At 41.4% G+C, this 15368-nt stretch overlaps 1 protein-coding gene across 4 annotated transcripts in view; it reads left to right on the top strand.

Moving 5' to 3' along the window:
• The window catches only part of GNE (glucosamine (UDP-N-acetyl)-2-epimerase/N-acetylmannosamine kinase), a 40428-nt gene extending 25060 nt beyond the window's left edge, over positions 1-15368 (top strand). For 3 of the 4 annotated variants that reach the window (XM_083883948.1, XM_083883949.1, XM_083883950.1), the window contains exons 7-12: positions 5816-6026; positions 8387-8516; positions 10289-10510; positions 11448-11630; positions 12198-12314; positions 13036-15368. In XM_083883948.1, coding sequence (XP_083740074.1) covers positions 5816-6026; positions 8387-8516; positions 10289-10510; positions 11448-11630; positions 12198-12314; positions 13036-13271 — 1099 coding nt within the window. In that variant the 3' untranslated portion in view covers positions 13272-15368. Of the gene's footprint in view, positions 1-5815; positions 6027-8386; positions 8517-10288; positions 10511-11447; positions 11700-12197; positions 12315-13035 lie in introns of those variants that run through there. The other variant, XM_083883951.1, reaches the window with a different exon arrangement.

The following is a 15368-nucleotide window of genomic DNA, read 5'->3' on the forward strand; positions in this document are numbered from 1 at the left end:
GGGAACGAGTGGCAAAAACACCCCATCGCAACTGGTCCAGAGGCCCCATGCATTCTCGGCATAGACTATCTCAGGAATGGATATTTCAAAGACCCGAAAGGATATCGTTGGGATTTTGGGATAGCCGCAGTGGAGAAAGAAGACATCAGACAGTTGAATACTTTGCCTGGTCTCTCAGATGACCCCTCTGCTGTGGGACTGCTGAGAGTCGAAGAACAACAGGTACCAACTGCCACAACAACAGTACACCGCCGCCAATACCGCACTGACAGAGACTCTGTGATTCCCATACACGAGATGATCTGTAAATTAGAGAGCTGCCAAGGGGTGGTCAGTAAGACTCATTCACCTTTCAACAGCCCAATATGGCCTGTGCGTAAGTCCAGTGGAGAATGGAGACTGACGGTGGATTACCGTGCTCTGAATGAAGTCACGCCACCACTGAGTGCTGCTGTACCAGACATGTTAGAGCTTCAATATGAGCTGGAGTCCAAGGCAGCAAAGTGGTATGCGACCACTGACATTGTCAATGCCTTCTTCTCCATTCCTTTGGCAGCACAGTGCAGGCCCCAGTTTGCTTTCACCTGGAGGGGCGTGCAGTACACCTGGAACCGACTGCCCCAGGGGTGGAAACACAGCCCCACCATCTGCCATGGGCTGATCCAGGCTGCACTGGAGAAAGGTGAGGCTCCGGAACATCTGCAGTACATCGACGACATCATCGTATGGGGAAACACCCCAGGGGAGGTCTTGGAGAAAGGAGAGAAGATTATCCAAATTCTGTTGAAAGCTGGTTTTGCCATTAAACGAAGTAAAGTTAAAGGACCGACTCAAGAAATCCAGTTCCTGGGAGTCAAGTGGACGTCGCCAAATCTCCACAGAGATAATAAACAAGATCACTGCCATGTCCCCACCTACCAACGAGAAGGAAACACAAGCTTTCCTAGGTGCCATAGGCTTCTGGAGGATGCACATTCCTGAGTACAGTCAGATTGTGAGCCCTCTCTATCTGGTGACCCGCAAGAAGAACAATTTCCACTGGGGCCCTGAACAGCAACAAGCCTTTGTTCAGATCAAGCAAGAGATTGCTCATGCAGTAGCCCTTGGCCCAGTCAGGATGGGACCAGATGTGAGGAATGTGCTTTACTCTGCAGCCGGGAACAATGGTGTGTCCTGGAGCCTGTGGCAGAAGGTGCCTGGGGAGACTCGAGGCCAACCATTGGGATTCTGGAGCCGAGGTTACAGAGGCTCCGAAGCCAACTACACTCCCACAGAGAAGGAGATCTTGGCTGCCAGTGAAGGAGTTCAAGCTGCCTCAGAAGTGATTGGCACTGAAACACAGCTGCTTCTGGCACCCCAATTACCAGTGCTGGGGTGGATTTTTAAGGGAAAGGTTCCCTCCACACATCATGCCACTGACACCACATGGAGCAAATGGATTGCTCTCATCACACAGCGTGCCTGTATTGGAAACCCAAATCGCCCTGGGATTCTGGAAGTTATAACAAACTGGCCAGAAGGTGAGAATTTTGGATTATCTGAAGAAGAATAAAAGCAAGTAACACGTGCCAAGGAAGCCCCACCATACTACCAGGACTACCAGAGACTGAAAGACGATATGCTCTCTTCACTGATGGCTCCTGCCGAATTGTAGGCGCTAACCGGAAATGGAAAGCTGCAGTTTGGAGCCCCACACGACAAGTTGCACAGGCTACCGAGGGACAAGGTGGGTCGAGTCAGGTTGCAGAGCTTAAAGCTGTCCAGCTGGCTTTGGATATTGCTGAACGAGAGAAATGGCCGAGGCTCTATCTCTACACTGACTCATGGATGGTAGCTAATGCTCTGTGGGGATGGCTGAATCGCTGGAAAAAGGCCAACTGGCAGCGCAGAGGAAAACCCATCTGGGCCGCTGACATTTGGCAGGACATCGCTGCCTGAGTGGAGAGACTGACCGTGAAGGTTCGACATGTGGATTCACACGTACCCAAGAGCCGGGCTAATGAGGAGCATCGCAACAATGAGCAGGTGGACAAAGCTGCCAAGGTGAAAGTATCACAGGTGCATCTGGACTGGCAGCACAAGGGAGAACTGTTCCTAGCTCGTTGGGCCCATGATGCTTCTGGTCATCAAGGAAGAGATGCGACATACCGATGGGCCCGTGACCGAGGGGTGGACCTTGCTATGGACAGCATCTCCCAGGTCATCCACAACTGTGAGACCTGCGCTGCAATCAAACAGGCCAAGCGAGTGAAGCCTCTGTGGTATGGTGGACGATGGCTGAAGTACAGGTATGGGGAAGCCTGGCAAATTGACTACATCACCCTTCCCCAAACCCGCCAAGGAAAGCGCTACGTGCTGACCATGGTGGAAGCCACCACTGGATGGCTGGAAACCTACCCTGTGCCTCATGCCACTGCCCGGAACACCATCCTGGGCCTGGAAAAATAAGTCCTGTGGAGACATGGCACCCCTGAGAGAATTGAGTCGGACAATGGGACCCATTTCAAAAACAGCCTTATAAACACCTGGGCCAGAGAACATGGTATTGAATGGATATATCACATTCCTTATCACGCACCAGCTGCCGGGAAAGTTGAACGGTGCAATGGACTACTAAAGACTACCCTGAAGGCACTTGGTGGGGGGACCTTCAAGAATTGGGAAATAAACTTAGCCAAAGCCACCTGGATGATCAACACCCAATAGTCCATCAGTCGAGGTGGTCCTGCCCAGTCTGAATCCTTGCACACAGTGGTATACATGAAAGGTGTTTTAGGAATGCATACATGTGGTATACATTAAAGGTATTTTAGGGAAGACTGGATTAATCCCACCTCAGGAAAAGGCAGACCCATCCGTGGGATTGTCTTTGCTCAAGGACCTGTTTACACTTGATGAGTAATGCAGAAAGATGGGGAAACTCATTGTGTACCACGGAGAAACCTAGTTTTAAGTGAGAACTGTGTCTAAGGTTTCATTCTCTATGTATATATATAAATATTGATGTATGTATATGTATATCTGTGTAAGAGTGTATTGATTTGGGTATGATGTAGATGGTAATGGAATAAGGGGTGGATTATGTCCTGGGTTGCAGTGTAGGATATGCCCAAAGTACGTATTTTATTACCATCTTCATGAGCTATTGAAACCAGCGTTTCCCTTGCCCCCTCCCTCTTCGCTACCTTCTGTTAGTGGCCCTTCAGTGCCTTGCCCATGACTCAAAGATAACTCCCTCCAGGAGCTATCTCTGTTTAATGGGCCATCAAGGACCCACTGCATGACTCATAGAATGATATCAGCCCATTGTGAGATGCTCCACCCAGGGGAAGGAGCCAAGTATTCCCACCTGGATATCATCTGGGATTTGGGACAGCACAAGGAGCCCTCACTCACTGGATTGCCAGAGGACAAGAGCTTCCAGACCTTTCTACGGGATCACTGCTTCAAGAAGACCACCTCATCTGGACTGCTTCCACCACTGTGCTCAGGTTGTATTCTGACTCTGTCAGTGGTCTTTTGTATTATTGAATTTATTTTATTTTACTTTTTCCCCCCCCATTAAATTGTATTTCTGACTTGAAGTCTCTCACTAGGTTTTGCTTTCAAACCGGCACACACTGTCTGCTACACATCCTCCTGAAAAAGCTGGCAGCCCTTGGGCTTGGACAGGAGCACTCTTTGCTGGGTTAGGAATTGGCTGGATGGCCAGGCCGAGAGAGTGGTGGTGAATGGTGCTGCATCCAGTGGTGTCCCTCAGGGATCTGTGCTGGGACCAGTCCTGTTTAGTATCTTCACTGATGATCTGGACAAGGGGATCAAGTCCACCATCTGTAAATTTGCAGATGACACCAAGTTGGGAGCAAGCAATGATCTGTTAGAGGGTAGGGGGGCTCTGCAGAGGGAGCTGGACAGGCTGTATAGCTGGGCCAAATCCAACAATGTGAAGTTTAACAAGTTCAAGTGCCAGGTCTGAGACTTAAGTCACAACAACCCCTTGAAGCACCACAGGCTAAGGATGGTGTAGCTGGACAATGCCCGGGCTGAAAGGCACCTGGGGGTGCTGGTGACAGCAGCTGAACATGAGCCAGCAGTGTGCCCTGGTGGCCAAGAGGGCCAGGGGCGTCCTGGCCTGGATCGGGAATAGTGTGGCCAGCAGGAGCAGGGAGGTCATTGTTCCCTTGTGCTCAGCACTGGTGAGGCCTCACCTTGAGTGCTGTGTCCAGTTCTGGGCCCCTCAATTTAGCAATAATGTTGAGATGCTTGAATTCATGCAGAGAAGGGCAACAAGGCTGGTGAAAGGACCTGGAATACAGGTCCTCCTATGAGGAGTGGCTGAGGGAGCTGGGGTTGTTAAGCCTTGAAAAAAAGAAGGCTCAGGCGGAACCTTATCACTCAGTATAACTCTGTGAAAGGAAGCTGTAGCCAGGTGGGGGTTGGCCTCTTCTCCTGGGCGACCAGTGACAGGATGAGAGGACACAGCCTCAAGGTGCTCCAGGGAAAGTTTAGTCTAGATATTAGAAAAGTGCTTCGGCTTTGGAATGGGCTACCCAGGGATGTGGTTGAGTTGCTGTCCCTAGAGGTATTTAAAAAAAGACTTGATAAGGCACTCAGTGCCATGATTTAGCAGATAATGTTAGGCCACATGTTGGACTCAATCATGTCAAAGGTCTTTTCCAGCCTAGTTTATTCTGCAATTCTGTTATGTGGGGTCTGGAGTATCTCTCTTACAAGGGGAGAGGGAGGGAATGTGGAAGCCGGCCCTGTCTAGAGAAGACAAGACACAACTGAGAGTGGGGATCTCTTCAATACATACAAATATCTCCAATGCGAGTGCCCAGACAATGGTGACAGACTCTTCTCAGTGGAGCCCAGCAACAGGACTAATGGCCATAAACCAAAACACAAGTTATACCTCCACATGAAGAAGAGCTTTACATTGAGGGTTGCAGACCACAGGCACAGACTGCCCAGGTGTGTTGTGGAGTCTCCCTCCCTGGAGACATTAAAATACCACCTGAATGAGTTCCTGTGTCACCTGCTGAATGTGACCCTGCCTGGGGATAGAGGTTGGCCTAGATGATCTCCAGAGGTCACTTCCAACTCAAGCTATTTTGTGTTTCTGTGACACAGTACTGGATAGCTGATTTGACCTCATGATACATAGAGTCCTGAGTGCAAGCTTCCAGGGAAGCTGCAGAATTCTAGCAAGGTGTTTTTCCTTATTCCTCAGCCCTAATGAGTATTGACCTTCATTTCTCTAACATGTAAGTTCTTATAAACTTCAATACATAATATTTGTTCAGCTAAGGACAAGGATAAAAGGAATATTTCCAAAGAATCAATACAGAGCAATAAAATAGAATATTTTAATACCAATTATCTGATGCCATGTACGATATTTTAGAAACAGGCATGTTGCAAACTGACATGAATGTACAGTTTATTATTATGTAGTTGGCATCTGTGTGATAAGTACCTCTCATTTGATTTGTAGCACATACATAAACTGTCCATATTTTTATTTCTGCTTAATTTTACAGGGGTTTTGGCATCATTAGTTTCCAGATTTCTACATTGCAGTTTCATATTCCAAAATGGAGCTAGTGTCAGACTTGAAAGATCTGTGTGTGTTCTTTAAACTACTGTCACTGTGTACCATATCTTATGACAGACTTTCCTAGTGTGAACTGCAGTATTGGCAGAGTAGCCAGATCATAATATTGTATGACACTGTTAAAGTCTTATGTCATACCAAGAACTTTATAGATTGCAGTGTTATTTCCAATTACATGAATTCTTTTTTGTATTATAGCTCAAAAATATATGGAGATGGCAATGCTGTTCCAAGGATTTTGAAGTTCCTTAAATCTATTGACCTCAAAGAACCATTGCAAAAGAAATTCTGTTTTCCTCCTGTCAAAGATAATATCTCTCAAGATATTGACCACATTCTAGAGACACAGAGTGCTCTGGCAGTGGATCTAGGTGGAACAAATCTCCGAGTAGCAATTGTCAGTATGAAGGTAAATATTCTGTTGTGCTTCTAGTTATTCTGCAGACTCCATTGGGTTTTGTGGATATGGGCTTGTGATGCAAGAGAGGTCCAAAACAAAGCAGTCTATTGACTTTTGTTGAGGGATGAAGAAGATACCTCCCCATCTTTGCTGCCTCTTGTACAGTCATGATACAACTTGCTTACTGATTTGCTCTTCTAAGACTGATGTTGAACTAGCAATGCCCATTTGCTGGTTCAAGGTTGTAGCTGCTTCCTTATGGGTTGACTAAAGACTTTGAAGAATAGAACAACTTTCACATGTGTTGGTTCTTCTTAAAAGGTGACTCAGTTCAACCTGCGAATTTTTGTGTCAAGCAAAATGTGGAAGCCTTCAATAGTAGACTTTTTGCTTCCCCACTGCCTTATGCTGCCATGTAATGGGCATACAAGACCATTCAGAGCAACAACCAGCATCCTAGCAAATGAATTTACTGAACTCTGCAGCATTTCAAAGATGTGAATAAAACTCATGATCAGAAGTCACTGGCTTTTATTCTCAACAGTATTGGACAATTACTCCTACAGTTACATTCCATATTTGCCAATAAATATATCAGTTCAATAATAGTAGCCCAGAAGGCAAAATAAGAGGCCTGCAGAAGCATGAAAGGTTATGTAAAGTGACCTGATATAATCCAGAATATTCACATTCATTTAAAAGATGTCTGACAGATCTCCAAGGTCTTAAAGACAGCTTTTAAAAGTGTAATATTTTTGGAAGCAGAGTTGACACCACATTTTTTTCCTATGAGTCAACACAGCCTGGAAAAAAAAATGTAGAAAATTCTGCCCACTTCACAGAGCTCAGTGACATTTATGAAAATTGAAATGCTAGCAAATCAGAGTGAAAACAATCAGACTTTCATAATAAAATTGCACAACAGATGTAAGCATTTAACAGCCAGTGGCAGAATATGAGATAGAATTTTATTTTCACAAAAAAAGGAGATTTCAAAAATTCCTTTTAGAAGCTGTTATGTCTTCTGATAATATTTATTGCAGCCTTGTCTTCCAAAACAAGTTCTCTGATGCACCCTCCAAACCAAAAGTGAAGGAGAAACGAAGCATCCAAAATCCACAAACTATATTTATATTGTTCATGTGATGCTGAGATGGTGGGACCCAATACTCAGAACTGTTGTCGGTTTAGAATTTTCCAAGTTCTTTGGCAACAAGGACTTAGCCATGTTGCTTTGTTACTTCTCTTTGCTTATTTGCATTAATTCAGTGCAGTTCCCTTAGATACATGTACTGAGGATTTAACAGGGAGAATAACACCGATAGGCAGGATACTTTCAGCAGTCTCCTGGCTTAATCCTGCAATATAAACATTGGATTAAGGTCAATTCCTTAGTACCCATAGATTCCAAGCATCGGTCATTAATACTTTCATTACCACTGCATGACTAGGGCTGGAAATAATATTCATGGCCCCTCCCCATCCTGTCCAAAGTATTTACAAAGGTATGTCATGACATTACAAGGGGGAATGCCTTCAGCCTGAAAGAGGGTGAGTTTAGATTAGATATTAGGAAGAAATTCTTTATTGTGAGGGTGGGAAGGCACTGGAATAGGTTGTCCAGAGGAGTTTGGGATGCCACCTCCCTGGAAGTGTTCAAGGCCAGTTTGAATGGAGCTCTGAGCAATCAGATTTGGTTCAGTGGTCCTTTCCATGGCAAGGAGGTTGGACCTGGGTGATCTTTGAGATCCCTTTGAACCCAAACTATTCTATGATTTATCACACTTGATGGTACTCCACAGATACTGCAAGTGACTCAGAAGTGTAACTCCTTAGAAGACATTTCTGAAAGTATAGTAAATTTTGCCTTGAAATTTCTAGCATTGCTGTCTGATTCTCCTTTTTATTTGTGAAATGGCATTGCCTGTGACACCACAGAGATGGTTCATACAGTTAGATCATAAAGATTTTATTTTTAAAGCAATGTGGTTTTTCTGTCCTTTTTAGCAATAATTACTCTCTTCTTTTTTAACACTTCAGTGTTGAGTTTAAGTGCATTGCTCTGTCATTGTTTATACCTAACAAGAGTTGCAGCAGCTCTGGTGATACTTTTCAAAGGAGCTATGTGTTCTTTAAAATGTGCATTTAATTTCAGATGAGAGTTTGATTACAGAAAGATAATGCCTAATCTTACAAACTTGTCCCCCAGAGCTGACAAGAACCTTGCTTGCAGGACCAAGATCTGTATTTTTTTAAAAGAGATAAGTTATGGCTCTTTATTTTCAAATTGAACTGTAATTTATGTGGAAGAGAAATTTCATGATGACATACATTTCTCTGGGGCCTGTTTTGTTGTTTTTAATTTCTAGGGTGAAATAGTTAAGAAGTATACCCAGCTCAACCCTAAAACCTATGAAGACAGACTAGCATTAATTCTAAAGATGTGTGTAGAGGCTGCATCAGAGGCAGTAAATGTAAACTGCAGAATTTTGGGAGTAGGTAAGTTAACAAATAACTTTTTATATCTGTGTTTTTCAACATGAAATTAAATCACTACTCATTAATTTAAAACACCTTTCTAAAATGGATCTCATGTACTTTTAAGTCCTTCCATATTCTTATATTTTTAAATGGCTGAAAATGAGAAGCTGACTATGAAGACTGAAGTTTCTCCAGTTTGTAACAACCATTAAACAATCTGTTATGTTATAGTAAACTATACCTAAAATGTGTTTATGTAGTTCTCTGGACTTTGAAGCTCTCTGCTGTCTTGGCCTTGTGAATCAGATGCTCAGTGTTTATCAAAACAGCTCTTGAAACAACTGCAACTGAGTGATGTTTTCCCTGCTGTCTTTAAGCCTTTTTTTAGGGGTAGGATCAACTGTGCATCAGAACTTTCAGATACACCAAGGCAGACTAAAAAGGCTAGAATGTTAGGAGTAAATTTATAGCTAACAGAGACAAAACCAGCCCTTCTGCTGACTTCTGGTTCACTTTCAGTACAGTTCTGTGTTAAACTGTGCTTATATCAGATATGACTTCTTCAGTTTAATGGTGACTAGGAGATTCGGCCTTAGATATTAGTTATTTATGAAGATGTTGATTAATGCATCCTGGATTTTTGAGGACATGGAATCTTCATTTTAGCTGAGGAATTCTTGTAAAGAAAAGTAGTTTGTTTTAGATGAAAACCTTAGGTGAAAACTGAATCACACACTACAAAGAAAATTTAACTTGAACATATACTTTTTAAAAACAATGTTATGTACACAAAGCGGTAAGGAGAAATGTTAACCCTTCAAATCAGATGTTTCTTACAGCTTTAATGTTCAATTCAGCTGCTTGTCTTAGAGCTTTAATGGCTGCTTTCCATGTGACTCAATTATATGATCTCTGTACCATAAAATGTTCAAACTTTATTGTCTAGAGCTAAATAACTCCATAATAGAGACCTGCTTTTCAGTGGTCCTGAGAAACTCCGTCAACTCTGGAAGTCTCTCTAGCTAGGGAGAACTAGTAGGGTTGGCTAATAGAGCCTGTTATTGGCCTACTCTTGTAGGTAGTAGAGAGTAGAACTAATCTTTCAGCAGACAAATCTATGAACAGAGTTTTGATCTTTCCCAAAAACTGTCTGTTTTAAGTAAAAATCACTAGTGCTAGTAATTATTTTTAGTCACTCTAAATCTTGAGAGTTATAGCAAACTTCTGTATACTAATAGTGTTCCTTATGTCTTTTGTACATCACTAACAAGAAGCACAGCTATTAAGTGATTTGCTGCAATCTTGCCTGAAGTAGGAACATTAACTGAAATGAACCACTACCCATCTAGTTAGTCTTAAGTTACTTGGTGCATTGTGATTAGAGGCATGGCATTCTATGAATTATCTTCCTCACTTTGAGGGTGACTGAACACTGAAACACACTGCCTGAAGAGGTAGTGGACTCGTCTTCTCTGGAGGTATTCAAAGCTCACACTCACAAAATCCTGTGCCACTTGCTTTAGCAGGTGAACCTGCTTTAGCAGAGAGGTTGGACTAGATGATCTCCAGAGGTCCTTCAACCTGAACCATTCCATGATTTTGTGATCTTTACATTTCAAAAGTTGAACTGCCAGTAATACTTTAAAAAGTTTTACTTTCATGCTCTGCTTCAAAGCCTAGTATTAAGGGGAAAAAAATCTTGTCATTAGAGAAAGAAAAATAGATTTTTACTTTAAGTTTGTTACACAGACTTAATTTTCATTTTTCTCTCCTGTATTTTTGGCACTTAGGTATTTCCACAGGTGGACGGGTAAACCCTCGAGAAGGAATTGTGCTTCACTCTACAAAACTCATTCAGGAGTGGAGCTCTGTGGATCTCAGAACTCCTATATCTGATGTTCTGCACCTGCCAGTCTGGGTGGACAATGATGGAAACTGTGCTGCTCTAGCAGAGAGGAAATTTGGTCATGGAAAAGGAATAGAAAATTTTGTAACACTGATTACTGGTACAGGTGAGTCATAGTTCAGTGAAACCCAAAGTCCAGAACTATCACTTAGAGTGTCAGCTGTTCTATAGGCATAAACATTACCACTATGCCTGGAAAACGAAAAATTCTTTTGCTACACTATTTGTTTGGTTTAGGGTGCTGTTTAATTTACTCAGGCAAATAAAACCACTTCCATAGTTAAAACATCTTGATGAAAGAAGTTCTTCTTGTGCTGCTACAGAGGCAAGTAAGGAAAATCTAAGCAACTTCAACTGGAATAATTTTGCATTTTTTCAGCTTTATGGCTTAATTTCTTTCAACTTTAGAAATACAAGTCAGATCAGAATATGTATCTAGAAAGTATGAAGAAAGTATGCTTAAATCTTAAATGCAAACGTGGGGTAACTTTTCTCATTTTTTAAGTATATAGTCCTTTAGATGGTGACAATAAGAACTAGCTGATGGATCTACACCCATTTTGGGAAGGGGCAGCAGAGGTTTGCACATGTACGTGTCCTGGCTCTTTAACACACAGGTTTAATTGTCTAAATACAACATTAGAACTGCTCCTCTGAAGTGCAAAATTTTAAGGCCACTTGGCTAGTTTTCTGCATAAAGAACATGACTCACAACCTTAAAAGATCTGTCATAGTTCAGTATCATCCATAGGCTTTAAAAATAATACAAGCATATATACCATTTTTATCCATATATGAATAGGAGAGAGGTATGAGGTTGTGTATTAGGTGTGTCAAATAGACAGGAGTTCTTTAACAACTGGTAATTCTTGATTTCTAGTGTAGATGATCACCAATGCAAATTATTTTATCTTGTCTATATCAGAATAAGCAAATATCAGTGTCTTGCAGAACTGGGACTCTTAAAAACTGTTGGAGAACAGGGGGTGTTTGTCATTGTTTTGTTTTTTTTGTTAACAATGCAATTCTTATTATCTTTGCAGGAATTGGAGGTGGGATCGTTCATCAACATGAATTGATCCATGGCAGTTCTTTCTGTGCCGCTGAGCTTGGGCACATTGTTGTATCCTTAGATGGGCCAGAGTGCCTGTGTGGCAGCCAAGGATGTATAGAAGCATATGCCTCAGGAATAGCGTTACAGAGAGAAGCTAAGAAACTGCATGATGGTATCTATTTACTCTGGTTTTGAAAACACAGTTACTAAACTGCAGTATAGGAAGAAATTTTCAAAGAAGGTATTAAGAAAAAATAAATCTGCCTTTTTTTTTCTAGGAGGAGACAAGAATAGGTGTACAGGCAGCCTGCATAGTACAGATCTTTTTCAGTGGCAAGGAACATTTGGAACCACTGGTCTCAGAATTCCCAGAAGCACATAGTAGAGCTTGTCTCTTCTTTTTAAGCTTGATGTAAACTAATCTGACAGGCATTCTGTGGTGTTTGATTTCACAGCAATTGTCTTTCAGCAAAAGCTTCTCAGTCTTAAATAAATTTGAGAGTATTTATATTTTATTTATTTTTGGGTCCAACAAGACTAGAGAATTACCACACTCTCACTGTTTGAGTTCTGCAAGTAGTTTCCTGAATAATATGGATATGATTACTTCGACTAAACTCAGGATTGGACAGATTGTTCAGGATTCAGTAAAAGAAATGAAAATATTATAATTGCCTATTTTTTACCCTCTGACTTGCCACATTATCATGTTTTGCTCTTGGCTTTCTCTTCCTTCCAGATGATCTGCTTTTAGTAGAAGGAATGTCAATGAAGGAGGAGGAGATTGTTAGTGCTGCACACCTTATTCAGGCAGCTAAACTTGGGAATACAAAAGCAGAGAGCATTCTCAGAACAGGTGAGAAGGTAGCCCATAGGGGAAAACACTTCCATGATTGTATTTTAGGGGATACAGAAATGGTAGTGCACTGTAACACTAAAAACCTATACACTAAAAGCCTGTATATGTTGAGACCCTCTCAGTATAGAAATTACTAATGGTAATGAGATTTTAAATATAAAAGTTGGAGAAAATGTCAGCAGAAGTGTTAAAAAATCTGTTCCAGTAAAAAAAAAATATTAAAAATTCTGCAAAGATCAATTTAAAAAAGTAAACATTATCATATTAGACAATTCTGGGACATTTCATTGTAGGCAAGTGAATGGCTGGTCTGAGGTAGCAAAAAGGCAATTTATGTTATATGTTACTTTACATGGGGTGTTTTACTGGTTTACTAGTTTTAAGTATAGCCCTCCCTCATACAGAGTGGTTAACACTAAGGTGATAGAGTGATGCTTTCCTGTTTTCTCTTTGCTTACAAGCATGCTTAATGCCTTGTTTTATCTTTTCACATCCATAACGTTGAATAATGCATTATTGTGCATTAAAAAATTGCCTTTTTTACTTTCAAAAGAAAAGTTAATAGCAGACTTGTATTACCTGATAACATAAAACTCTGTGGAACAAAACGCTTTACTGACTTTCCAGTGTTATTTGCTGCTAACAGAACTGCTTTAACTACTGATGCCAGAACTGCTCTGAGTATTCTACTCAATTTCTTGTTACTTTGTCTTTTCAGCTGGGACTGCACTGGGCCTTGGCGTTGTGAACATTCTACACACCGTGAACCCGTCTCTTGTGATCCTTTCTGGAGTTCTAGCCAACCACTATGTTAATGCTGTCAAAGATGTGATAAGTCGACAGGCGCTGTCCTCTGTTAAAACAGTGGATGTGGTGGTCTCAAATCTAGCAGATCCTGCTCTTCTTGGAGCTGCTAGCCTGGTACTGGATTATACTACACGTAGAATATACTAAAATAATTACAGGAGAATTAGAGAATTGGACTACTCAAATTCCTAATGGGTGGAGGGAGTACTTTGCCCCAAATTTTTCTGATGAGAGCAGCTAATGAATCAGAGTAGTGTTCCGAGTTAGTGACTACTTAGCATTTCTTAATTGAGGTATTATCTTTTTGTATTTTTCCTAAATTTCAGCTGACTTGATTGGAAGTAATGTGCAATTCTGTTTTTTTAAGCACCTCTGTTGGTAAGCCTATACATGACTTTTGAGTGTGGCTGAATTATTTATGAGCATCTCTTGCTGTATGGGGATATTGTGTATGGTGTGTAAAATTATTATAACTCTTGGGGATCCGTATCTCATTTCCCACCTATGTGAAATGAGTTTACCAGCTTTTCAGTTTCCAGGATTCCACCCACAAAGTAAATACAATGTAATCACCAGTAGCAGGTAGTAATTTGAGTGGGTGGAAACTAGGGCCTCTACAATAAAAACGGCTACACCTAGAAATTCCTTTTCATGAAGGACTTGGTAGAGGCAACCAAGTTAATTTATTATATCATCTCTAAAGGGCAGAGTCCCATCTTAGAAGCTTTGCACATGAAGGAAAAAAACTACCGTTTAGTGAGCTTACAGCCTGCAGAGGAGTCGAAACAAACTGATAAGTATAGCAGTGAGCATCTCTTTCTTCTGGCTATGGCCAATAGTAAATGGTTTGAATTTTAATCTTGGGGGATTTCTCAAGAGACTTAATCTACTATTTTCAGGGAGGGAGGCTGCTTATTCTTTGGTAGCCAGTTAGCTGAAATTCAGCCACAGGGCACTGCTGATGATAAAGAATCTACTTTTCACTGCAGAGTGACACAAAGCATCCTTCAGCCATTTGGGTGGCTGAAGGTACACTGTTCTTTTCCTGCTTTCATCATCAGCTTTCAGGATGGAAAGTCAAATCTGACCCTTATCCTCACCTTCAGAGCATTCAGAGGCCTAGGAGAAAAGTATGTCAAATGCCAGTGAAGGCTTGCTTAAGTAAGCTGTGATTTGTATTTCTTTGTGTTTCTCCTTTCTTGATATATAGTGCTGTCTTTGTGCAGCTGCTTTTTAGCATACTTTCAAGATGCTGGAAAAATTGAAAAATCAACTCATCTATCAGCTAATCCAGAAAGATGGCTCTGGAGGAACAGTAACAAGACCATCCTGTCCTGAATTTAATGACCTATGTTGACATGTAACTCAACCACTGATATTCTCAAAAGTCCAGTAATGTGTCAGTTAGTAAAAGGGCTATTTCCACAGTTGAACTTCTTCTCCAATCAAAATGAAACAATATTCTAAACATTGTATAGCATTGTACTCTGCTATACTATGACTGAGTAGCTCCTAGTACACTTGCTAATTCTGGGATATAATCTATACACATTGTCTTTACACTCTCTTCCACAAGGAATGCTTACTGGTAACTCACATCTTCAGAGCAGATTTCAGAAACACCATCAGATCTCCCTCCTGATGTCTCCAGGAACAATCATGCAGCTTCTATACCATAGTTTTGTCAAACTTGGCAAATAACTGCTTCTTAACTGTTCGCCAAGCTGTACTAGGCTTTATGTAACCAAGGAGTTGTAGTTCTTTCTCCTACATATCCTGTTTACTTGATGATTCCCAGCCTTCAATACCAGAGCATTAGATCCATGAGCAGGTCAGGGAGAAACTGGCATTTCTCTGCAGTGACAGTAGCTCAGATAAGGAGTCTTGAGGTTCCTGTCATTTGATCTTTCCATCGTCTACCATCATAAGGAATGTTTGGCTGGAATGCCTTGCTCAAAGTGGGATCAGACTTTTGCTTTCCAGACCCTCTGATGTTCTGTGTTTCTGGTATCTCAGAGTCAAAATGGTTTTTCCCTAGTGGCTGAAGGAAAGGTGCAGGCACAAAAAACACACAACAGACTAAAATACAGTTGAAAAGTTTTAAACCTTTAACATCTAGTCATGTTAAGAAAACCATTCTTCAAATGCTTTTGAAAATGCTTTTTTCCTGTCAGTTTTGGCAAGAACTTGCTGCATATGTACAAGCAGTTTATAAAATCAGAAAGAATAAAAAATCATATTTAA

The sequence above is a fragment of the Zosterops lateralis genome (genome assembly GCF_965231275.1).
Source record: "Zosterops lateralis genome assembly, chromosome: Z".
Classification (NCBI taxonomy): Eukaryota; Metazoa; Chordata; class Aves; order Passeriformes; family Zosteropidae; genus Zosterops; species Zosterops lateralis.